Below are 26,941 nucleotides of genomic sequence, written 5' to 3'. Positions count from 1 at the left end.
CTATGAAACAAGTCTTCATGAAGATGTTCTGTATGTGACTGAGCTGGAAATGTGACTAGTAACCAACTTCAAAGTGCATGTGGAGTTAAACTCACTCCCTTGCTCATTATGAACCATATTAAATTATGTTATATTCCCATCTTGACTGCATTATTGAAAATTTCACAGCATTTTTGTAGCTTTAAGAATGCAGGGTCAGCTGAGACTACTTCATGAGGTAATCTGAAATGATTATATTTCTCATTTTACTTATGTGTTGTATTCAGCCTGAGGACCTCGTTGAATGAAAACATTAGCTCTTAAACCACAAACCAATTACAACCTGCAAGACCTGAGTCTATGGAACCAGATACCCTCCAATATCCTTCTAGGTCACTTGGCATTACGGTTTTGCACTAATCCTAAAAAAAATTTCAGGATCAACACTGTGCCAAAAAAACTGAGAAATTCCCTGAAGATTTCATTAATTTAGAAGACTTGATTCAGCTGAGTGACAGGTCAAACTGTTGCAAATACCACAGTTTATTACTAGCAAGTACAGCTTAACCAGCATAGCAAATGATCATAGCAAGCTGTTCTAGCTTCAAGCTGCAGAAGACAGCATAAAATTTTCTGCAAGTGAAACCTGGGAAATTAATTTTTCATACCCAGAACATTAGAACTTGGGATTTGATCAAAATTTATCCTAAAGGAATCTTTTCTAATACCCCAAATGATCCAACTTGATTTTCTCTGTGAGCTGTACCTCTCTCTTCTCTTTGCCCTCAGTGAGGGAGAAAAGATTGTTTCCTGTCTTCTTATATATTATGGTTAGCAGGCTTCAAGAAAAGGTCATACTTTATGCAGTCTTAGCATACCCTACCTAAAGGACTTCTAGGGAGAAATGCAAATCAATCTTTTTTTTCCCCTAAAGCTATCTTGCTGTAAAACACCAGCCTTAATGGTTGGCTGCACTCTTTTCTGACACTGTAGAAGTTACACAAGTAGTTCTCACTAATGTTGGTAGAAACAGGGAGCGTAGCTTGAGGACAGATTATAGTCTTTGTCTTGTAGGACATGAAAATAATTGAGACTCTGTTGTCAAGACCTGAGTTTTTTTCCAAGTGCTAATGTGTTTTGGCAAGACACGCCAGAAGTATATCTCATATTGAAAGACACGCATCCTGGAATGTTAGATGGGAACATACAAAATATACAAGCCACCAAGCAATTCATATCAGCATACCCCAAAAAGCATTTTTTTTTCAAGAGTGTTCAGCATTTTTCACTTGATAAAAAACCAGTTATCCTTGAGGATGACATTTGTCATCTGTGCTAAGTAGCTATAACTAAAAAAGCTTAAATCACACATTTTTAATAAAACAATAAATTATTTTTATTTCCAAATAAATGTAAATAAATTGTATGGACAAAAATTATACCCTTGTTTCTTAATTTTGAAAAATATCAATATTTTTACAGTTTAAAGATCAATGTATGTAGATGTTGTTTTTAAATTCAAACCCCCTTTTAAATCAGTGAGTGATGAATGTTTTAGACATTCTGTTTACTCTTTGAAAGGAATAAAGCATTCATTAGTTTAATTTCTTGTATGTGCATCTCTTACCACTATGTTTTTTTTTGTTTTGTTTCTGTATTAGATTATTTATCTGGTATTTATAATGCAAAAGAAAATTAATCAGGGTTATGCTGGATTCCTGGTGTTGTACCCAGGAATTTAGAAATCACTGTCCTGATTCTGTTCATTCTTTGTCAAGCAGATATTATCTTAAATTTCCGAACAACATATGTCAGCAAGTCTGGCCAGGTGATATTTGAAGCAAGATCTATTTGTATCCACTATGTGACTACATGGTTTATCATTGACTTAATTGCTGCACTTCCTTTTGATCTTCTTTATGCTTTCAACGTCACTGTGGTAAGTACTAACCCATCTTCTTAACTGCTTTTGGGTTTGTGGATGTGGGTTTTTTTTCCCAGATCTGGAGATTTAAACTGAATTAACTAGGTGTCTTTTGCAGCTTTGTGGTGTATTTTCACCCTGGGTGTACCAATGTTTTAACCAATTATCTTTGCTTTGCAAACAGTTGCATCTATGTTTGCTTTGTGTCTAATTACTCTATTCAAATACAGTTTGCTATGGCTTTTGCTTTGTTATGGTACATAAATTCCGTCCTTAATATTTCAAGACTCATAAATTTTTGCTGTAGTAAAGCAAATCGTTGTTATGGTCAACATGTTTATTTAGCCAGGAATTCTCTTTCTCTTTACTTCTGGGAATTGTAGTGAACAAGTTACAGCACGACTACTAATTTTTGTATGTTCTAACATGTATTGCTTACAATTGTCATTTACTTTGGCTTTAGTTTCGACTCACTTTTTTTTTGTTTTTTTTTAGGAATGTAATGACAAAAAGCTTAATCTCCTTTGAAAATGTTTGTTCTAAAATTAGGCAATGTCACAATCATGATGGGCTACATTTGCATTGGCTTATTTATACTAAGACAAATATTTTTATTCTGCTAACCCTATTGGTTCTTGTAGAGTAAGGAGCTACTAAGCAAAATTGAAATAAACAAACAAGCAAAAGATTTCCCCCCCACCCCCACAAAAATGCAAACACCTTCTGCCCCTCTGAACCAGAAGTTTTTGAAAAATTGTCAGCAGAGGTTTCTTAATTTTGTGGATTTTCAAAAGATGAAGGACTAAGGTTTTCAGCCATCCATTTCCTAATTCCAAGAATATTGATCTTTCATAAACAGATGCACTTAATCTTAACTTCATTATAAGTGAGTTACAGACAAGTACAGAGATGATAGGATAAACACATATCAGAAAAAAACCCCCAGAAACACTGATCAGGAAGGGTTCTATGTAAAGTATTGTGTTTGATTTTATCATTTAATTGCATTTCCTTCAGTGAACTACCATTTCATGTCATTTATTACATAAAGAACCATCAATCTAATGCTAGTGAAGATGATTTTTAAACCTGATAGTTAATAGTTTTACACTGTTCACTGTTTCTTTATAAAAGGCGGGTAATCTATTTAAATACGTTACTATCTAGTTTATCCCTTACAATCAAACCAGCCAGCATAATGCTGTTGGTTTTATTTCTATTAATGTTTTTCATTCAATTAACCATTTTACTTTTCCTGTCAAAGAGAAAATTGAAAAACCTGAAAACAACATATTTTTGCCCCCATTGGAAGGACTGATAAGCTTTCCATACTTAATTCTGGAAAGGAAAGTACTATGCAATGATTATTTTACAGTTAAAATGTCACATTGTTAAAAATGCTGCCATAATATGATTAATACACATCTCCTGTCATAGTTTTAAACTTTTTCCCTTAATAAGACCTCTGTTTGATTCCTTGATGGGAACACAGTGCCTTACTATATCATATCTCCTGTCATGACAAGACTTGGCAACTGTTAATATAAACCTCAAGATAACAATGACTTTACTGTTTCAAGAGCGGGGGGAGGTGTTAATCACAGGACACTGTTTTCAGACTTCATGATTTAATGAGCCATTTCCTCATGTCTGTTCTCAGATTTTCACTTCATCGACTTTCAGATGTTGCCTCAACCGAACGGTGAGAAGGGGCATCAGGGAGCATCTCACTCCTTTTGCTGCTCAAAAGGCCAAACCTTTAGGGACGCTCTAAATTCCGCAAGCCATAAGTATACTGCCATACATACCTACCAATGTATGTATGTATGGCACATATATGTCATAGCCCAGCTGGAGACTGATGGAGACAGAGTGCTTGTAAATGCTGTGGAGTCTTTTGCTATCTTTGTATCTATTTCAAAAGAAACAGAAGTTAAACTGTATGAGTTGGCTCTACTGCCTTTACACCTCGCCAGGATTCTGCCCTACTGTTAAAATCAGGGACTCTTTGGAGATCTGAGAGCACAGGCACATTCCTGCCTATCCTCAGTGCATGCTGAGACCCCAGCTCCTTGTGTTCATCTGGCATAAAGGATCCCTTAATTTGGGGAAATATGGTTTCAGATGTTGCCATGAGAACCAGGCCACTAACCATTGAACTACCTTTTTGAGTAGCTATCAATGGTTGTAGAGCAAGAGTATAATTTTTTTGAGGAAAAGCAACAAACCACGTGGACAAAGAATGATTAAAAATCTCTCCCACTAGTAATTTCTTAAAATGCGTCCTGTTTCTTCATTAATTCATTTTTTATGTAGGAGATGATTCAAGCAGAGAATTTCATCACTAGCTTGTAGCAACTTTATTTTTTGTCAATACTTCTCAGGACTATGCTGATTGAGTTTGTGTTAGTCTCAGATAAAATTCTGTCCCTGTCCTTTTGACAGAAAAAGGTTAACCCAGCTAGTCTAAAACGATCAACAAAACAGAAAATTTTGATGATTTTATATCTGTGGGCATAAGTATGAGTGCTGACTCCTTATTTTGTCTTCCTAAATTTGTGACATAGAAAAAGAAGCTGCCTGATGGCATTTTAGATCTTCAGTGACATATTGGGCACAATACCAGAAGAGCGTTTGGCATGACTAATGAGAAAATTCAGTGCAATAATACATGATTAATTACATCTGTGTTCAATTTTATGAAAAAATTATTTTAAAGAGGGGAAGTTCTTAAGCCTTAAAATGAAGCTGGCTTCCACATTAAAAAGAATATTATGATATATGATTAACTGCCTTTATATCTGTAGCTTAACAAAAATGGTCGGAATTTAGGAAAGACTGATATCTGTCAGAGGACACATATAATTGTAACTGTCCTTTTGCAATTTCTTATTTGCAGTAATATAAAAAAATTAAAAAAAAAAAAAATTCACCAAAGCTCCAATGTGTAGGCCGTAGCACATATACAATGATTGTATACAAAATCATTATACAAATGTTTGTGTGTTACTGCTACACCTTGAAGAGTCAGTTATGAATAGGGACCCATTTATGTCATAAGTGCAACAGAACCATGTTTGGCTCAATCAAACTGATGAGAGAGAAGAAAAAAAGACTGTGGGAAATGAATTACCACTGAAACAGAGGCAATTGGTGCAGTTTCATGGCAGTTAAATAACTATAAATAAAGTTATATGATTGTAGTAATATAAACATGGCAATTCAAATATTTTGCAGCCTTCTGCCCTAGATTTGAAGATATTCTTGGGCTTAAGGCACAGACACAACTAATTCTCTGACACTGTAGATGGAGAATGACGTAAGATGAGGAATGAAATGCAAGAGATGACATTGTAAATGTTGGTGTGTTAAAATGTTAGATCTTATGTTAACAATGTATTTTGAAAAAATGTCATGTTTATGTCGGTTTTCTTTTTCTCCTTACTATGCACATGAGAAAAGATGTAAAGGTTCTTGAGAAAAAAAACACATTAAATACTGGGCTGCAAATACTGCCCTTTGAAGAGGCTCATGGGAAAATAACTTATGCACTACCAAAACTGTAGTGACAAAAAAAATAATGCTTGTAGATTTCTTATTTTCTTCTTTACAGGTTTCCCACATACCTAATTCCTGAGAGTGGAATATAATCAATGAGTTGTTAAGTCTGAACAAATCAAAACCACCATATGTTACAGAATGTATCAGTCACTTCAGATCTAGCTGTTGGTGAATGCACATATAAATTTTAGATGTCAGATTATTAGCTTTGGTTATGGAAAGATTGAGCTTCAGGATCTTCTGGAATAGCAAAAGCAAAAGGATATTGACTTAGCTGTGTTTTTAGACTTGCTGCTTGCCTTACTCTGGAACTCCTCTAAGGCCAGAGCCACATACTTCATAAACTGATGTATACTTTGGGTGCTGAGCAGGTTAGATGATGCTTTTGCAGCATTAACTTGAAAGGCAATAATATTTCAGTTAAGGAATTTAAGAAGCAGTATTAGAAGTTTTAATTAAAGCTTTTTTGGACTACTACTTAGTGCAGAGCAGTAAAATATGCCCAGGTCCCTGAACACAGGGTTAAATTTCAAGAACAAATCTGAGCCTTCTCATTGTTCTGCAAAATATCTGCTTTTTGTTATTGCCTCTTCCATGCTAAGTTATAGGCTGGTTTCATCTCATCACAGCTAAATTAGGTCTGCTGTGAGCTGAAGCTGAAAATCATTGTTTGCTTGGAGATACCTATTTTGTGGTTTCATATTGCAATCAAATGATCTTTGGTCAGTTTGACAATTGTGTTTCTCTTCTAGAGCTGGGAAGAATCCATTTTCCACAAACACAGATTTTTAAGCTAAATCTGAAAGAAGACTGTATTTAAAAAAAACACACCAAAGATCTGGTGTTTCAAGTTTGTTTATGTCAGCAATAGTAATTATGTACTTACACATCAAAATTTCACACTTTTCTTTTTTAAAAGCCTCTTCTTTGCTGTTCTCTGCTGTCTTAAGATTTAATCTAGTTAGCTATGCACCTGATTGAAGAGAGGGCAACATTTCACAGAGCTTTAGAATTTCCTCTCTTGAAACAAGAGAGCCGTGTGATAGAAGTAAGCTGCTGACAAGCAGTTTAGGCTCTGACAGCGGTTTTCTCTCCCCGTTCTCCCAGGTTTCCCTCGTCCACCTGCTGAAAACAGTGCGGCTCCTGCGGCTCCTGCGGCTCCTGCAGAAGCTGGATCGCTACTCCCAGCACAGCACAATCGTCCTCACGCTCCTCATGTCCATGTTTGCCTTGCTCGCCCACTGGATGGCCTGCATCTGGTATGTCATAGGGAAGAGGGAGATGGAGCAGAATAACCCCCTGACTTGGGACATAGGTAAGTTCTTCCTTCCCACATGTGCACACACACAGAGGTATATATCCATAAATGTATGTAAATATCTAAAAGTGCATGTATGAGTCATTCTATCTTAGTCCGTTGTTTAGCGCTGTTTGTAGAGAGAAGGAAGAGACTGGAACTTTCTGAATTTCAGGTCAATCTGAAAATGAGGGTTAAAATCAAAATCGGTTGGAAAAAATAGGAAATAATTTTAGATTTTTAAGAGTGATTCAAAGTTTGGAAAATTCATGATCTGTATAGGAAGTGGCTAGACAGACTGCGTAGAAGAATAGATTGGACAACTCATCCTGGTTTTGCAAATTAGGAAAATTCGTCCACAAAAACATTCCCTCAAGTGTGCTGATGATTTCTTCCTATACATTGAAACAGACAGACTCTGAAATGTCTTCAGTTAAAAGCTCCCTTCGGAATTATTGTATAGAGGATCTGCAGGCTTTGATTTTTGCAGGACAAATGAGGTCTTTATCAATGAAATGCTCAGTTTTGGTCCATTCTTTAGTTTCTACCCCAGCCTTCATTCTGATCTAAGTCTTCCACATTACCTCTTCAGATTTTAAGCTTTTCATTTTCTGTAATAAAACATCTTTCATAAACAAAGTTTATCTAAAGGTGAGACAGTTTTCCAAGCGAAAAAAACGTTTGGTGTGGGGGAAATAATGCAAACATATGTGACCAAAGGCTCAGTGGTATGCATTCAAACTGCAGATTGCCCTGTTTTTATCTCCTTTAATTTATTGATTTTCTCTTATCCCCATTATCACCTGTCTAAATATCACCTAATCATGATAAATCTGAAGGGAAAATGACAATCATATAAAATTGCTTGACCTCAGAGACGTGAGGATGCTGGGTCAGAAAGCGAAAAATAAGAAAGAAGAAAGTCCAAGAAATACGTGTTTCTAGTTTTTCAATAGGTTACTTAAAGATTTCTGGAGTCTTCTTATTCTTCTAAGTTTATTGTTGATTTGCCTTTTCATTTGTAAACCAGGTCTGTGACCTGCTGCTGAACTCCTTACAGAGAGCAAAATTCTGGCAGAAAAGACTGCAGCTCTAGGGGAGAATATACAAAGAAAACCCACTGTGCAAAAATTGGTCAAATACCACTAACAGAAAAACAAATCCATATAATAATAATAATGATAATAATGTCTCTCTGGTAGGAAGTAGCTCTGGAAGCACTTTGTCAGCCTATGTAGGCCACAAACAATAGCTGTTTTCAAAGCATTCATTGCAGTCCAAATGGTGAGGATGGGCTGCATCCTTGCTCCCTGGGTAGGGCTGCTCCCCATGCTCCCTTTTCCCTGGAGCAAGGCCACTTTCAGAAAACTCCTCATATACCCTGGGGCTCCTGGCATTTATTACTATGAGCACATTAACCTTCACTCACCAGTTTTGTCCTTTAATAACCAAATGTCCCAACAACTTTGTTAGAACCCATCGCAGTTTAACAGGGATGAAGACATGTCCCAGAAGTCCCGTTTGTGTTTTCAGTAAAGTTGTGTCTGGGTTATCACACATTGATCATCTTCCAGTGCCTAAGCTGGAACTGTTCCTTAACAGCCCCTCACCACTAATTACCTCAGCCTGTGACAATCAGGGACATTCCCTGAACAGCTGTAGGTAGTGCATTTCCACATTGGATGGGCCAAAGCACATGGTGGTGTGTGCTCTCAGACTTCCACCTTCTACATGGAAAAAAGGCTTTTCTATTGGGCCTAAAGACAGGCAATTTTTAGGGTTTTTCTTTCCTAAAGGTGTGAGTTTGCATTTTTGCCTGGAAGGCTGTTCCACCACCTTCGTGGATGGTCTCTAAAATATTTAGATGCTATAAATTTATAATAAAAATTTTACTGCAATGACTCCAGTAATGCTCCTACAGATATTAGTTCTAGAGTTAAGTTAAATAATTTATAGCTTTGGGGATTTATTTGGATTTTTTGTTTGTTTGTTTGGGGTTTTTTTAAGTGAAATGGTTTTAAAATGTTAAAGTTTCAAAATGTTAAAGTATTAGATTCTGGTTTAAAGAAAAGAGCTCAGAAAATTCCAGATATCTGTCATGAAGCTGTTTTTTTGCAAGAACCACTCCAGCACTGGCAGAATTTCTGGTTAAGCTTACATGTCACATATAGGAGCGCAAAAATTTAGATAATGTCATTTTTTCAATCAGTACAAATTCTCTTGCTCTCCACATGCAAACTACTTGCTGATGAAACATAATGAAATTAAGTCTTGGCCCTCTGTGTATCCTTTGCTATTCTGGTGATTATATGTAGCCAGCCTTTCTTTGCCATTTAAGAAAACTTCAAATGACAAGTTCACTACACCTCACAGCATCCACACTGGGGATATTTTGAGGGGAGAATGGTAGATGTAATTTAGAGTATGAGTGATTAAGCAAAGTAAAATGAGGTCTGGAAATCATAATAAATCATAAGCAAATAATGCACACAGGAGAAATCTTTCTTGGAACATAATTAAGATAGTATTACTGTAAGACATTGAGGATATTCTGTTCCCCTAAAGGAAGAGCTCAACTGAAAAATTTGTACTGTTTTGGAGAGCAGGTAAAAGAGATTCTTTACTGCAGGCAAAGCAGTAGAACATGATCCTTACTCTTATACTTACAGGTTTAATTTTTTTAATTTTTAATTTCTATATATTAATACCAGAACTGGAGACCCAAGTTGCCATCAATCATACACAAAGTTTATTCCAGCCATTAAGAGGCTTTCTAATGCAAAACATAAAAATGCAAAAATTAATTCCTATACTTTTTTTGATTAAAGGAAATGTGTCTCTTCCTTGCTAATTCTACTTTTAATTCTTCACTGGAGTGTCTCAGATGATGTCCACTTGAAAACTGAGTATGGCACCAGGAGTATGGATGCTGCAATGTATGGAATAGCTGAAATATAGGAATGGGTTTGTTCTAAGAAACTAAAATGATGAAAAGAAGATTAATTTGCTTTTTATGCTTGCTGCTATTTTTGAGGGGAGAGGCAGAGGGAGGAAAAAAGCTATTAGCATTTACTTACTCCATTTAGTGCTTCCTCAGAAAGCCTGTAGCACAGATTTCAAGACTGAGGTTTGCTAACACTTAGAGCAAACATTTTAAAGCTGCAGTACTGTGAACATAATACTTTGAACCTTGCTGTGCCATCAGATATGCACCATAGCCCAGATCTAGCAGCATTTGCTTCTGTCTATTTCTCTAGCTAATTTAAACAAATGTGGTGCTTAATTTGCATTTGAATTGGGGCAATGGGAGTGATAACGTTGTTCCTATGAAAATACCCAGAACTGAAAATGGCATTTGCTTTGTTCTTACTGGACCTAATTGTAAGCCTTTATTTCACTTTTTGTCTTTATTCAGGCAACATTCCCATTGCAAACAATTTAAAAACATGGTTACATTCACAAATTTAGCCACGTGGTTGCCCAATGAGAAAAGGGAAGTGTCTGGGTCTATTACTGATGAACTATCATGATGTGGGGGCATTGGGACATAATGTGAAAAACTGGATCTCTTGCTTAGCTCTAGTATTGCCAGAGTTAACTGATTACACGATTTGGAAGATACCCAGCATGGGAACTTCTTTTAGATGCTGGAAACCTTTACCTCAGCAAGTTCTCCCATCTTAGGGAAGAGTTGCTCCATGTGCAGCATTTTGACTCTAATGTCTGATAAAACCATGACTCCTGGACACTTCATTCCCTCCCACTGGAGACAGTGGTGCAGTTCCTGTCCTGCTTTTCCCTTCTAGCATTTTCAGGTCCCTCTCTGTTACATTTCACCTTGTTCCCCTCATTTGTTTTCACTGGTGAAACACATGTCTCCCTGAGACATGGCATGATCTTCACCAACCTGTAAAAATAGGATTATTTTTCTATTAGCTGACATGGAATAGAGGCTAGACTGTGTTTAGGTTCCTGGCTGATCTTAACACTCCAATTCCATTGGCTCCCATTTCTATAGTTTAACTGGGATCAGATTTAGGCATGGGCTCTTTATCTGCTGATTGCTGCTTTGTATTAATATATACTGAACTATTCTCCTAGTCTCCCCCTATTCTTATTAAATATGAGAAAATTATTATTCTACCTGTCTCTACAGGAAACAGATAATATTGAAACTATTTCCTGTTGCTGAAGGCATTCATTCTGTGAGAACCATGTGAGCTGTTGAAACCCAGCTGTCTTGAGTGTAGTGAGGAGATTAGGAGAGGGCCAAGAGTCAGGATGCTGGCTCCCTTAGATAATCAAAACTGTCAGGTATAATTTGTGCCACTGTCTCAAAAAACAATTTCTTCCTGTCCACCATAAATTTAGCTGTAACTTTTTGTTAGTCCTACATTAACACAACATTTTGACTATGGAGGGGTTGCTATCAATGCAAAATACAGTAAAAAAAATAACCTGTGTTTTTATAGTTAATAAATATTTCCTTTGGAATAAGCTTTAATATCAGGCCTGTAAAGGGCATTGTTCTTCAGCTATTTAAATCTTTATTCCAGTTGAATACCTCAAGTTTCATCTCAGGTTTTTATTCATTTTCTATTAGTTTTTTAATGTACAGAGCTTTTGAAAACAAGAACTCAATTGTGACTGAACCACATACTCTTCAATATAAAACTTCCCACACACACTTTGTTTATCACACTCTTGCAGTCAGAGCCTTTAAAAGGACTTGGATGCTGACTCCCAGTGAATGCCTGTAATTAGCTGTCAGTGGCAGAGTCAGGTACAGTAAAAGGTGCTCAGCACTGGAGTAGTGCCAGTAGGAAATGCTGAAAATAAGACTGTGCCTTCAGAGCCTTTCACTCAGGTATTACATGTCCCATGTTGGACTGAAGTGAACAGCCTGAATTCACAAAACTGCCTTCCTACTGAGCTCTTCAGTAAATTTAGATGCAGGCAAGGTGACTGGAAGATCCCCACATGGTGCAGATAGGAGAGAATCTCCAAGTGACTTAATTATATAAAGACTGTGGTGCTTCTGGCCTGATGCAGAAGTTGGCTGCAATGGGTTTTCCAAAATGCAGGTGTCCTATGTCTTAGATGCAAACTTTAGGTTAAAATCTTGAACTCAGGTTTCTAAATTCTGCCCAAGTCCTTTGCAGTCCCCAGGTAGCTTCACTCTTATCAGAATTTTGTAAGTCAGCATCAAGCTGGAATATCCATTAAGAGAGACATTTACCTGTAATTCTCTTGAGTTTCAACAGCCTGGGAAGTTTTAGTGCCAGGATGATTTTTCCTAGTTTATGCTAAGAAATCAGAGGCAGCTGGTTTTAGTTTTCACAAGGTCCTGAGCAGTTTTGCCAGGAAGTCTGGAGATTTGAGCATATCCTTGACAATAGATACTTGTGGCATTGGTATATTTATTCAGGTTAAAACTCAGGCTACCCTTCTTCCAGAAGAAAGACAATTTTTAGGTGTGTGTGCATCAGCTAGTGCTTCCACAAATATTGTATGTTAGTGAACTAACAAGTTTCTGGTCCTCTTAGACCAAGCATAACCATTGGGTAAACAACAGTAGAAGTCATATTGGAAAAATCAGTGCCATTACTTCCATTCTTCATCAATACAATATATAATTTGTCAAAGCAATAATTAACTTTTGAATCCTAACATTTTCATATTATACAAAGTCTCAGAATGTACTGTGGAAGCAGGTAAATATGGATCTAAAAAGAAAGGATTCAAAACATGGGTTTGAATGTGACATGAACACTTTTTACTAAATCCAGGCATTAAAGTAACAGTTAAAAAATATTAAAAACAATTATATTTTTAAAATGTGTGATTATCATCCTCTGAGACTCATGTTCACAACATATTCTTGGCAACATTGGCAACCAGGAAATTAGTTTCAAAAAAAAAAGAATGAAAACTGAGATGTTGTGTGATGACAAATCTCCAGGTAGTGGGGCTGTCAGAAAAATAAGCTAGCAGAAGACACATGGTAAAAGTGTAGTGCAGAGGAATGATCAGGTTTTAGACCCAGGTGATGGAAATGTTTGGTGCATGCGGGTGTGTGTAGCTACTTCTGCTTTCCAGACTTACTTTCCAGAGTTTGAGCCTGGACCTACATCAAAACAGTTTCCAGTAATTTCAACAAATGTTCAGCTTCTGAAGAGCTAGTACTAATGAACTCCAACTGGAGTCTTGGGAAAGCTGCAGCTGTCTCTGCTCTGGTGCAGGCTGGCAGATGGCAAGGTTGGGCGCAGGTGCCCAGCACACCCTGGTCTGCTTTGGTGGGAACAGCAGTTCAGTTTGTTTTGTGGCACTGTTAGGGCTGAGTGAACCCTCCTCACTGCCAGAGAGAACACTTGTACATTTCCAAGGATCTCAGCCAGGAGAACTGTGCTCTGCTGTAAAATATTGGTCTGGTTTCACTGCTCCAAACACACATCCATCAGGTTAGAACCGACACGAGTAGATTTATGAATCCTTGTGCAGAACAAGGAAGAACATCATGCTGACTCCACTGCACAGCACATCATTCACTAGCAGTGATCAGTTGTTCACTTCAGCCTGTCATCTCTCTACCTGAATGTTTGATTTTAATTTCTCTTCCAGTCTGCTTCATTATGCTCTCTATTATCGATTTTCTTCATTTTTTGTCACTAGTAATAACAGAACCTGCTCCTCTGGAACTATGGCCCTTTCTGGTTTTGAAGAGTCACCTTTAAGAAAAAAAAATTTAAAATATACTTCTGTCATGCATGAGTGCTGGTATCTTCAATTTAGTAAAATAAATTTTAATGCTCTCTTGACCTGGGGTACCTGCATTAAAGGTACATTATTGTGTGGAATAGAAATATCTGTATACTCACCAGTCTAGTTTTTGGTGGCTTTTTTGTTGTGGATTTTTTTTGGTTGTTTTGTTTTGTTGGTTTTTTTGTTTTTATATTTTTGTGGAAAGCAAGGCTGAAAATTCACTTCTAATTAATATTTGAAGGAAATGGTTGATGGTTACGACTCTTGTGAAGTATTTTGGGGTATCAATATCTGAGAGACTCAGCCAACTCGTTTGGGTGGTTTCTTGCAGCACTATGTAAAATAATTAGCCCCTGGAGTGTCATACAGAAATAATAAATAGGAATGAACTAGACAACCAAAACAAGATGATCACTTTGAAGCTATGAAACTTTTCAAAGTACTCATCTTACGAGTGACTACAAACAGTACTTATTACATTGCCCATGCTTTGAAAAAGACAAGGATATACCAAAATTCTGAAGCATTACATAGTGATGAAACACTCTAAAGTGGTTCAAACAGAAAATTTTAATTCCAGGAGAATATCTAACACTGGAATGCTTTTAAATATTTTTATTGCCTTTTTAATCCTTAAAAGTTTTACTTCTCTGTGAAAGTAATGCTTTTATTGTACACAGAATGTGTAAATTTTCCATGAATTGAGGTTCACAAAATTTAGTCTTGTAAGAACAAATAAAACAGAACAGATAAAATCATTAAAATAATTTTAAAAATAGAATTATTGTACTATGTATTTCAAAACAACAAAAAAATATCTTTATTTAAAGTCTGCTGGATATCTTACCTGAATGGTGAAAATAATTCTGATGTAATATACTGTATGTGTTCTGATGTTACATATTATATAGTATTTACAAATTTGGAGAAGCTTGTGATGTGAAATATTAATAAAAGAATTTTATTTTTTTCTCTAATTGGGTTAAACTTTTGAATAGGTAGAATTGAAAGAAAGTTCATCTGGCTTTTGAAGAAATCCTATTTGCAGATGAGCACAGTTATTAATTATTCTTAGTACAATTAAAGCAGGGGCACATAGTGTTTTCTGTTCTGTCAGTCTGTTAGAATGGACACAGAGAAATTTAACTGCTGCAAGGGAGTTTTATGAGCAAAACTGTAATCACCAGAACATATGTGGGAAGTATTTGTGGAAACCTGTCTGCACATGGTAAAGACCTACACTTACAAATTAAGATCTTGGAAAGTTTTATCTCAAACCCTGGCCCTGCTTGTTTGCTCATTTCAGACCAGTGTACACTAGACCTTGTCAGGATTTAAAATACAAATTTATATTTTAAAATATTCATGGAAATTAAGTTTGTGGAAATTATTCAATTTCTTATTTGTAAACCCAAAGCGGTGTTTTTGAGGTGCAGGTGTGTGAAACTAAAATATCATTTATTGAGCTGGACTGAAACATTCCCTTTGCATTTAGATTAACATCATTTTGTATTTTAGCTGCTCTGGGCCTTAGTAAGTCTTCCCTGCTGTTCTTTCCTACAGGCTCAGTTCCTTGATTAAACTGTATTTTCCTTTACACACTGTACTTTCCCCTCTGATTGAATCATTTTGAGCAATCACCAAATACCCCAGGACTGAGAGACCCAATTGGATTTGAAGGCCAGGAAAAAAACAGGCACAAAAGTAGCTTATTAAATGGAGTGTGAATTTTTAACATTATTGTTAATATATTTCCAAGATTTTGTAACTAGTAAAATAATTTTGGACAGTTTTTAAGTCAAAAGCAAAAGTCTGGAGTGTGGACAAAGCCCCTGAGATTTGACAAATGTCCTGTTGTGTTGAACCACAGATTACCTAGTATCATTTATTAATTCTACAAAGCAGTTTTTTATCTCAGTGGAAAAGCTGTATCTGGACCAATTTCTGCAGCCATAATAGAAATTCTCAGTGCCACATGTAGGGGAAAAATCTGCCCAGTAAACACCCCAGAAGAGGGGGTAGTCCCAAGGGGTAAAATAATGCCAGGTTATTTCCACATGGTTCTGTAATGGAAACACCAGAGAGCATAAGTTATTGCAAGTTGAAAATATTGTGCACAGAAGCTCTATTCAATCAATTTGAAGTTGCATCAGAGTCTTTAACCCTTAACTGCTGTACTTGGAGCTGCAGAACCCTTGGCTGCAGGTTGCCTCTGGGGTTTATTTAAACCAGGTAGCTGAACCAGGACTATCACTATGCAGTAAATCAGGTCAAACACAGCTTGCTCCATGCAGGTCCTGAAAACCTTGTTTGGGTAACTTGTTCTAGGGTTACACTACCTCCTCTGAGAGCTCTGTGCAGTTTGCTAAAACATCTGTTCTCTTATACATAGGTGTAATACGAGGTTCTGTTAGGACTTCTTAGAAATTTCTACTTCTGTTTTAAAGCTCACAGCTTGGCTGTTCAAACTATTACTTTTCAATCCAGTTTAAACCCATAAAGCCTTTGCTTTTCTTTTCTTTTGTAGCACAAGCATGCCTTGACTTTTTAATCTAGATATGTCCTTTGCATATATTCCTATTTTCTATTTATTTATCCTTTATTCTCTGCCCTTTACCAGGGCAGGTGCTTGATAAAAAGAAAGGTTTTCTGCTGCCAGAATAGAAAATCATTTCTGTACAGAAATGAGGAAATTATTCAAGTCTTTTTCTTTCCAGTCTCTCTTCCATTTTCCTAAACCCTGGAAAATATTTCTGTTCCATTTGTACTTTCAGGTGACAGTGCTAAAGTTACCTAGTAACTGCTCTCAGCCAAAGAAGCCAATGTGAAGCTGTGAGAGTATGTCAATGAATTCTGCAGTATGTAAAGTTTTACACAAGCCACATTCTGTAAGAGTAATTATACCTAATTATTTTAAATTGTTTTTCATTGTCAGGTTTAAGAGAGCTGGAGATAAAAATGCTAATGCTTAGGATTCCCTTATGTCACACACTTCAAAAAGACCTGTCGTGTCTGCAGAGACAGATGTATTATTTCAGAATTGCATCAACTTTAAAAATGTAGTTTGCTTTTCCATTAAGACAGCACCTTTCTTCTTTACATTTACTCTTTCTTTATATCAAGCCCTTATTACACGGCAAATTCTTGGGATTTTTTTATAATCTTTAGATATAATCTAGATAAAAATGTCCCCTGTTCTTGATCTCCCCCTCACAAAAGCCAAATATGTTTGGATTTAAACTGCCTTGATTCAACTGGCACATAATAAAAAAAGAATTGAAAAATGTTACTTGTGTTGTAGAATCAAGAAATAAAAAGCTGAGGCAAAGCAAGAGCAAATAAAGTGCCAATACCATTTATCACACTGCTGCCTGTCAGAGGCAGGTCCCTGTACAACACAGTGGCTCCTTAGATAAGAACACAGAGGAGAACATTTAGACAATGCTGTAAAATCTGTGGAGCAAGCAAGGAGAGGATTGTAGCGAGGGTTAACACACTCAGCTGTTATCTAAGCAGCATGGATGGTATTAAGAGAGAAGACAAGGAGAAATGGATGTCATGTAGACTGCAGCAGTCTATCCTGACCCAAATTGAACTCCATACTGTTATCATCTCCTGTGCAATTTTGCAGGCCAGTCAGATGGAAATTAGCATGGTTTTATTGCAATTCTGCAATTAAGTTTTATTTGCAGTAGACCTACAAAAGGGAGCAGTTTCTGCACTGAGGCTTCTGCCCCTGTTTTGCCAAGTTGGGAAACTGCATTTGAACAGGTAGTAGGTGCTGAAAGTCAGCTCGATTTCTGGAGTTGGGAAGATGGCATGAGAGGGGAAGGTACCACCTGTCAGGGACCACTTATTGCATTACTCAGATTTAAAAAGCAGAGTCTGGAATTAAGCAGCTCTACTCTTGCAGACTGCTGGCAGTTAAACAGAATGAAAATATAAAATAGCATATCACACTGATTTTCTAAAAAATATAGTCCTCTTGATATCTTTCTCTTGCAAATAAACAATATTTTATTTTACGAAGATTTTAAGATATTGATTACCACTGTCATTGCCTTCATGAGAATTTATTTGCCTATTCTGAGTCAGAACTTTAATATATTAACTCTTAGGACTAAGAAATTGTCATAAGAATTGAAAGACTTTATTCTATATTTCTCTGATGGTGAAACCTGAGCAGGTGAGAGCAGCAGGGTAGAGGTGAGATTAATTTAACAGCTATGCCATGCTGGGCACATTTAGACAGAAAGTTTTCCAGCATCTTTAAAACTTACATTCTGCAAGGCTTTGTTGTGTGGGAGATTTTAGTATATTTTGATAATAAAGGCTTCATTTTAAAGTCATCTGTATTGCTTATGGAGGTGAGTGCTTATTTCTTTAAAAAGACATGAATAGCCTGCCTGTAGCAGCTCAAAACCTTTTTGGCACGACTTGGACTCCAAACACATAAAGCAGCAAAACAGGTTTCTAACTCTTTAGCTGACACCATTAAAAACAGCCCCATTACTGTAAATTTTATTGCAGGAACACCTGGGATGCTACTTATGGGTCAAGGCCCTCTTGTCTCCATTGCTGAATTAACACAGGATAAAAAGGCTGCTCTTGCCCAAGAGGATATTACAGTCTAAATATAAGACAAGAAAAACTCTACCAGATGGGTACAGACTGATGGAGCACAGGGAAGCAAAGAGGGCATAGATGGACATGCTCTTTGCACTGAATGGACGACCAGCACAGACATGTCTAATCCCAAAGTCAGCTGCAAGGCATTTAATAGCCTGGAAAAGGACAGCAGAAGCCAGTTAAAGAGCAGTAATGTTAAATACTGAAACTCTTTCTGCAGTGACACTGTGAGCATTTCCTTAAAGAAGATGATATTCACATGATTTATATACTCCTGATTATGGCCTTACAATTTTATTTCTCAAATTACCTATATGTTTAGATTTGGATGGTTTAGCCACAATCTAAAAGTTAAATTAACATTATACTGTATTGCCAAAAAAGTAGTTAATTTACTTATGCTACTAATATTTTTTTAGTGTAAGAACCCTAGGAAAATATACTGGGAAGAACAAAGCAAGATAATTTTTTTTAAATGAAAAGGTGTTTTTCTCTTCAAGTATGTTAATGGCATTAGAGCTGCTTGTAAACTATTCCTAGTAAAAATAAAAATTTTAATAAAAATAGTTAGCTGTATTAAGTGCTTTGCATGTATTGTCTGCTACCGTTGCAGAAAGTTGATATTGAAAATTTCTGCATCTTGTTCTTTCTTTGGACCTGATGATATCCAAGGTATTTTCCAATTCAATTGATTCTGTGATTCAATGGTGTGGGGAAGAGAGCAAACTGCTGACTTGCAAAAGCAAGAGGGATTTAAATCTCCCACGTATTCAAACACAGCCATCTGACAAATTACTGTTGTGAAGGGCTGTACTAGCTTATCACAGAGAAGAGTTTCAAGAACATTCTTGTCTAAATTTACTGACTCTGATAAATGAGGCTGAAAGAAGTTATGACCTAGTTCTGCAGGAATGCAGGTGCACTGACCAGGTACACTGGAGCTTCTTTGCAACAGTAAGTCTAAATGTTTAGAGAACTATCATAAAATATCAAGAGGAATGAGTTCCTTTCAGGTCTGCTGAGTCAGCTCTTAAAATCCTTATACATAGCTCTTATATGTAATAGGGACAGGTCTCTACCTTGGAATAAATGCATCTCTACTGTAAGAGGAATCTTTATTACATTATATTGTGGGACTGGTACAGAGGTATATTGGAGTCCTCCTCATAAGTGTGAGGAACAGATGTGTCTGCTCTGTTTAGCCATCCACAGAATACCAGCTGCATGTCCAGAGATGCAGTCTGCAGCCTCAGGAGGCAGCATAGGAGTGAGAGGGACAACTCACCCAGAGCCTTATGGAGGTGATAACCTCTGTGTTCCTGCAGAGCACTAGATGGATTTTTGGGGACTGTCTTGGAGCTCTGCCCAAAGGGATATCTCCCCTAGCACCACTCCTTTCTTTCTTCTGTCACCAGAATAAACTCTACCTGTAGGCATGAGGTATCTTCTCCAGAAAGACAACATTCACATGGTTGAGAAGAAATGTAAATAGCTAATTCACAGAAATTATCTACCAACTTTAAGCAACACCTACAGCTCTGACTGTGAAACTTTATCTGGGCTCTTCCTCAGGGACTTCTCACAGTAGGAAAAAAAGTAAAAGAACAAAACTTTATTTTGCAGACAAAAGAAGATACAACATCATCTAGAAATTTTAAGATTTAATGCATCAACTATAGTTAGATTCTGGCTAGAAATGTGCAGGGCTTGAAATGTGGGAAGCTGTTGGTAGTTCATGTACATGTTTTGTAGAATGTTCATGCAGCATTTTGCATCAGGTGGAAAATATGGCAAACTCCAGACTGTTCTAACTTGTTGCTAACTAAATATTTTAAAATATAGCTTTCCAAAATTGTTTTCTAATAAAATGTTATCATTGCAAATATTTAATATCAGGCCTTTTGTTTTACTATTTTTAAGCCATGAATGTGCCCAGGAGGAATCAACCAGAGGCTTTGGAAATTGCATCATAATTCATAGGGTGCCTTCAGTGGGGTGGATTGCAAGCCTCCCATAGGAAGTCTCTCTCCTTGCACTTATGACTACCCAAAACAAAATGTAAATTATTTAACAGACCACACCTTGGTGATGACAGAATATTACTTCCTACGAGGAAGTTATGTCCATAACTCAAAGGTGGCATCAATTTTACCTTGAGAAAAGAGAAATGTTACTTTTTCATTCTAGGTAGTGATACTTGCAATTTAGAGATTTTATCAGATAGTTAAGGCAAAATTTTCAGGTTTTCAGCACTTCTGTGGGTTCAGCTGTGTTTTTCTTATGAGGAACATTGCAATTAGATCTTAGAATTTTTTTCCTTTTTTAATTCTTTGATTGAGCTCCTCTTTCTACTGAAACCACTTAGTTCATTGAGTATTTATTTCACCATGAAAGCTTCATTTTCAGTGAGAAAAATGGGTCAGTATCTTCTTAAGACTTCATTAAGTTAGATGAGTTAAAGCTCTCAAAAATGTATTTTTTTAATGCTATCTTCTAGTATATATTTATTTAGAAATACAACAGCCAATTTATTTACAAAGAGTATTAGTTAGCCTTATAAAAGAATTCACTTTTCAACTGAAATTTACTTTTGGTAGAACTGACAGAGGTTAAGCTCGCATCTAAAAATGCTCTAAACCAACAAGGAGTACATGTTCAGTTTGGAAAGCTCTATTTCTCAATGTATGTCTGTAGATAGACAAAAACTTTCCCTAAGTATCTTGATAAGGCAGATTATTGTACCTGCAAGGGGTAAGGCAGGCATTCAAAAGGAACCAGATCTGCAGGCATTCATGCAACCTAACTGCCTCTGACTACAGAGGTTTGTGCATCTTCAATGTCCAAGCCTCATGAGCAATACAGGAAACTTTAATTTTTATCTTCATTTTTCTCTTCTGACTACATTATGTCCAAGTTCAAACTTTCTATGGATGATGTTACAGATTCTCAAAAATCAGTGGCAAAATTCCCAAAGTCTGGCAGAAGATTACAATTTCATTCAATATATGTACAAACCCTGATTTTTAAAAATTTTATCCATAATAATTATAATAAACAAACAAATAAATAAATAAATAAGAAGTAGATGCAAGGGTCTGAATTGTCAGCTACATTAGGAGTGTGTTTGTGCCCTGGCTTTTGCCTCATGATCATCTCTCGCTTCATGTGCTAATTTAGGAAGAGATGTAATAAAAATTCTATGCAGTTTCTCTGCAATGGAAATCAAATGGGATATTTATTGAATCTATCCATTCTTAGTGTTCACCTGAATTCTAGTATGACAATGATCCTCAAAGTTGCTACTGGTGGATCCTCATCTATCATTTTGGAGAGATGTTTCATACTGGTTTATTTCTGAGAATGACATGGCTTTGAAATTCTCAACTCTTTTACTTGTACTTTTAAAATATTCCTTTTTTGTAATTTCCATTGTTTGCAAACCCCCAAAAATATGCTGCTAATATTTTCACAGGGATGTTTAAATGACATATAAATATAGCACTTACATGAAAGAAGACTCTATTTTTGTTTATGGATTAGACTTTAAAGAGGTGAACATCTGAGATCAGAAGCATGAAATCTTCTTATAAAATTTGTCCTCTCCCCTCTGAAAATTTTATCTGCTGAATTGAAAGAGGCATAGAGTACTTGATACAAAAGCTGTTATTTTTCTCTTCTTTGATTGCATATTAAAGCAGGTTTTGAGGTGTTTGGGTTTTTTCTTATTGTCTGTAATGTGCACATTCATCAAGTAAATGTATATAAACTTTTATATATGTCTGTAGAAAATCTTGTGTCGTTTCCATCAAAGTCATATCCACATTTTGGCACTTGAAAATCTCCTCAACCAGAGGTTAAGTATAATCTGCTTGTACAAATTTAGCTGATGCAACCAATGCACCAGAAAGTTACCAGGGATTATGACCTTAACATAAAAAATGGGGGGAAATACTAAAATAGACATAAATTAGATTCAAAAGTGCAGAGATAATGGGTTTCAAAGGTGAGAGAAAGGCAATGCCATGGTCTGTGGAGGTCAGATACCCCTGCCTTGCATTGATCTGAAGCACTAATCCCCATCCTTGCTGCAGTTCCAAGTCAGCACAGCTGGTGTCTGGGCTCTGCTCCCAGGGCCACACAGGGCAGCCTTGAGAGCACCCCTACCACAGGGACTTCATTCACAGACAGCTGAGATAGAACTAGGTTTCACACAGTCCAAGTTAAACCTGCTTCTTTTCCTTCCACAAAATTTGAATACTGCAGTAGGTATTCCTTTACTTCTTTACAAAGTTAAAATAAGAGGTATTTTAAATAAATTATTTTGAGACTTACTTTAACATTTTTAAGCAGTCTCAATACTTGAGAATATGTTATTGTCTTTATTATATTTGTTTTCTTTCTCATTTTATGTGTCCACTCTTTGCAGGAAAGTGTGTTAGCAGAATAAAGATCAAGGGAACTAGATTAATGCTAGTTGTTCCTGATTGTCCTGAAGCCATTATGGTTATGTCTGTTTTACTAATATTGAAATAATTCTAGCTTAAATTTCATGCATTGCTAACTAACTTTTACTTCTCTTGAATACCAGTTAATTTTCTTCAAATATAAGCTTCTTGGCCAGAGCTGTTCCTTCACTTGCTGACATATCATATAGACACACTCCTGGTTTCCTCTTACACAGATAATGCTTATTTATTTTCTTCACTTTGAAAAGAGCATTGATTCCTCTATTTTGCTAGTATGCATTTCTGCCATTTGAGCATGTGGGATGGAGTTGTGTTTTCAAACTCTCAGAACCTGCAGTTGTGTCACATGTTCAGGACTGTGTCTTGTTCTTTTTCTTTTTTGGGGGTGGGGGGAGAGAGGAGGAAAAGTGGAGGGGGGTAGTATCTTTTTTTTTTTTTTCTTTTTTCCTAATTTGTGTGAAAGAAAAAGCCTGATTCCTGTTCTACTCATTGACCCAGTCCAATAAGATCTGGCACATGTACAGTCCTCCAGAACCAGTGGTTGAAGGTATGATTGCTCTTGTCATCTCTGGGGTGCTTTAATCCTAAAACCATCTGCTCTGGTTCCTCAGAGCCTCCCCTAACATGACAGGCAAAGCTCCACCATAAATCAAACCTGTAAACAAATGATCAGGTTTTGTGACAGTGAGAGAGTAACAGCAATATTCCACAGGGTGAAATAGTAGGAATGGTGCTGTTTGATCTATTAATAGTCTGGGGAAAAACTACAAATTTTTTTAGCAGCGAAAAGTTTCACATGTCAAAAACATTTTGGCTAGACAGGGACTAAAAAGGATTTGAAACTGTTCTGAAGAACCTGAGTAACCACCATGAGAACAGAGGCAATGATTATTCAAGAATGCAATCATACACACAAGAAGAAGTAAAATTATTTCATCATCTTATACACCTCTAGATTCTGAATGTATTATATCTGTCAGCAACATCTAGAGAGTAACTGTTCAAAATTCTTTGGAAGAAATTTTAAAAGCAAAGCAAATGTTTTAATGTCTAATGAATGATAATTAGAGTTTGATATGGTAGAATGTACTCATTATATTGTCTCAAATACGACCTCCCTTCTTCAAATGAACTTTAAGTATGATGCATTCTAAAGAAGCCACACAAACAGTTGAGGGAAGTGACTTTGGACACCTAAAATCACAGAAACTGTAATCACAGGTGCTTTCACCTAAAAAGAAGGAAATTCACCTACTTGCTCTCTCTTAGCAATTTTTCTGACTTCATGTTTATTTTGTGGAGTTTAATACAAAGAAACATAGAGATGGATACAACTGGAAATCTTGGTTCACTGAACTCAATAGAAACTTGGAATATTTTTCCCCCATTTAAAATGGAAATCTGAGATACTTATTTGTAGATCAGAGGGTGCTGCTGTTTGATGAAAGGGTGGTGTGCTTTGCTTTGCAAGCCTAAAGCTCCTGGCTGCCTGGCTCTAGATCTGAAATTAGGAGCTATCAGCAGTGATCAGGGACTACTGCAGTAAGAACCAACACAGCTCTCAGGCTACATGATGATTCTAAATTAAAAATGTGATGAAGGATCTAATTTCTCTTGTATAGTTTTCGCCTTCTCCTTAATGACCCTAAACTGGTCACTGCAACACACATTAGTAGTCATAAGATAGCAATTTCTGTGTTGAAACTTATTTATATCAGAAGGCTGCATGTGCTCCAGTTCAGGACATTTCTCTATTATTATTTCTTTTCAGTTGAGTCAGAAAAACAAAACTCAGCCTCAGACATACTCCTTAACAATAATCCTCACTAAAGAGAATCCACAGTGTCCTTTAGGTAATGCCAGCATTTCTCACTACATTTTCTCCACTTTCAGCATGGTATTGCTTACTCTCTCTTCTCACTAGCATGAAAGGGCCAAGCATGGTCTGGCACTACGTGAGGTTTAAATACTGTTTAAGCATCCAAAAAAAGTGATTTTGTAAGAGCAGACAGGCTTTTCTACCTTCACAATTCTCCTAGGAATACTTGAAATCCCTAAATTTGATGTGGAATCATCTGAGAGAAGCTCAGCCTTTGTCTCATCATTTTCTCTTCATCACAGTTATTGCTTTCAGACATTCAGGGATGCTCTAAGTGGCACTCCTTATCCATACCTCTTTATCCTTCCTGACACTGTAGTGCAGAATAAACCTGAGACTTTTGGTCTATTTTTAACTGGAAAACAAAATGTTTCTCTTACTTTTAAAATAAGTGCTACAGTTAATTAATGCATTAGAAAATACAACTAATTTCTATGTTTTTGAAGTACCAGACAGTATTTTTCTACGTTAAGTGTCTGGCATAAAAGGAAAATCTAAGTAGTACTAAACAATGAAGCTGCAAATTATAAAGAGTATTACAAGGAGTACATCCTCAGTGCAGAGAAAGAACCAAGGCAGGAGAAGGACTGATTTTCTGGATGTCTAGAAAATGAAATAATGTGATTTACATCCAGCTAAGAAGTGTGTGATCTGTGGAGGTTTAAATGCTTTTTTAGGCTTCTGCTGATACTTGAGCACTTCTCAGATATAAGTAAATGAAACTCAATACAGATTCTTACAGCAATTTTCAAAGTAGCCTAATGGAGCTAGATATCCAATTCCTATTGACTTTTCCAATGGGACTTGATTACTTAAGTGCTCTTTTTCCCTTTGAAAGGTCTTTCTCTTAATTATGCTAATTGGAGCTTTAAAATGTTTTCAAAGTCAGAGATCTGTACCTAGACAATACTAATTCTGAACCAGACAAGATTCATAATGCTAAATTCTAGGAAGCTCCCTCTGACTACAAGGTATATTTATTTTTCTCCTCTTCCCTGAGGGCAGAAATTAATTACTCGAGCTTGCTGGAGAATCTGCTGAGGGCTATTACCTACAGGAACAGAAAAGGAAAAGGCATTAGTCAGTGATGCTACCTCATCACTATTTCCATTGGCTGGTGAAAGTATTTACACCCAACTGTATCTTACCTCTGCCCTGAAACTGAAGAAAAAAAAAAAAATGCAGTGCTATCAGCAAATATGAGAAGTAAACTTGATCTGGAAGGTATTGCAGCATTTTATGTACTCTGGCTGAAACACCATTTAATATAATTTTTTCAAAAGTTCCTGATTAGGATAATCTCTGCCAAACAAAATAGAAATTAGAAGCTGTAAACATGGTCTTATCTACAAGTCAGAGGAATGTATTTTTGGGGTTTTCCCTTTCAGACACACATTTTCTCTTCCACATCTAAATGTCTAAATAAATTTACTGCATAGATTTTCTTTACATTGTGGGCATTATTTTAATAATTCTGAAGAATTGCTAGTCACTGCTAACTTCTGCTGTTTTAGCTCAGTGATAAGCCATATATCCTACTGAGGGGATGATTTGTCTGACTTCCAGTGATACCACAGAACTAGACACTAAATACTAAACTCATCTCAAATACTGGTATCTTGGCCAGAAGTGTTTGCTAGAAATTGTAAAATTATTGCATTGGTTCTTTGGTAGTAGAATTTTGTAGAAATATTATAGACTTCTACTGATTGGCACAATGTAAACACTTATTTTTGTACCTTAGTTTTACTAGCAGTATGAATCCTTTAGGAATAATGATTTTTCAGTAGGCTTGGATGAAAACCTTGAACATAAAGTGAGTTGTAAATTAAAAACCAATTCACATATATCTCTCAGTTAAAGAATGCAGTCATCCACCTTTCCTGGATAGCAATGGAAATGCATGAAAAGTGAGAAAAATGGAAATACACAGGCTGAGGATTAGTGGCTTTTAGAACACTCAAAAGCAGGAGATTGTCTCCAAAAAGGCATATCAGTTACAGTTCTTTAAAATAACTCATTTCTTTCAGTTTTGCACCTGAAACAATCTTGAGCTGACCCTGAGCTTTATGATTGTATTACTTTACATTAGATTTAGTTTGACTTTTTAAAACATTTTCTCCTCTCTGCCAGAGATTTTCTTAAGTTTTTCTTAGGTTCTTTAATGTTTGTGATTATATTCACTACTATAGAAATATAGGAATTAAATCTGCCTTACAAAGGACCATGCTACTGTTGGGGAAATGTAGTGTAATCTCAGAAAAACAGTAGTGCATAGAGGATTGGTATTGAATCAGCTAGGCTTTGTTCTTTGTTTTTCCTGTTTTTCTCTACTTGCATTTTAAATAATTGGGAGCCACAAATATAAAATAGCCCCACTTGATTAATACTATCTATCCAGGCAAAATCAAGGAGATTTTCATATGTTTTCTTGTCTGTTGGCA

The 26,941-nt window shown here is 36.3% G+C and overlaps 1 protein-coding gene across 1 annotated transcript in view; it reads left to right on the top strand.

Moving 5' to 3' along the window:
• KCNH8 (potassium voltage-gated channel subfamily H member 8) overlaps positions 1 to 26,941 on the top strand; it is a 173,326-nt gene that overhangs the window by 100,623 nt on the left and 45,762 nt on the right. Inside the window, exons 6-7 of the mRNA XM_056484401.1 lie at positions 1,761 to 1,918; positions 6,572 to 6,779. Of these exons, the coding sequence (XP_056340376.1) occupies positions 1,761 to 1,918; positions 6,572 to 6,779 (366 nt within the window). The remainder of the gene's footprint in view (positions 1 to 1,760; positions 1,919 to 6,571; positions 6,780 to 26,941) is intronic.

This window comes from Oenanthe melanoleuca, chromosome 2, assembly GCF_029582105.1.
Source record: "Oenanthe melanoleuca isolate GR-GAL-2019-014 chromosome 2, OMel1.0, whole genome shotgun sequence".
Classification (NCBI taxonomy): Eukaryota; Metazoa; Chordata; class Aves; order Passeriformes; family Muscicapidae; genus Oenanthe; species Oenanthe melanoleuca.
Note: the sequence above shows the minus strand (reverse complement) of the source record. Positions and strands in the feature narration are given on the sequence as shown.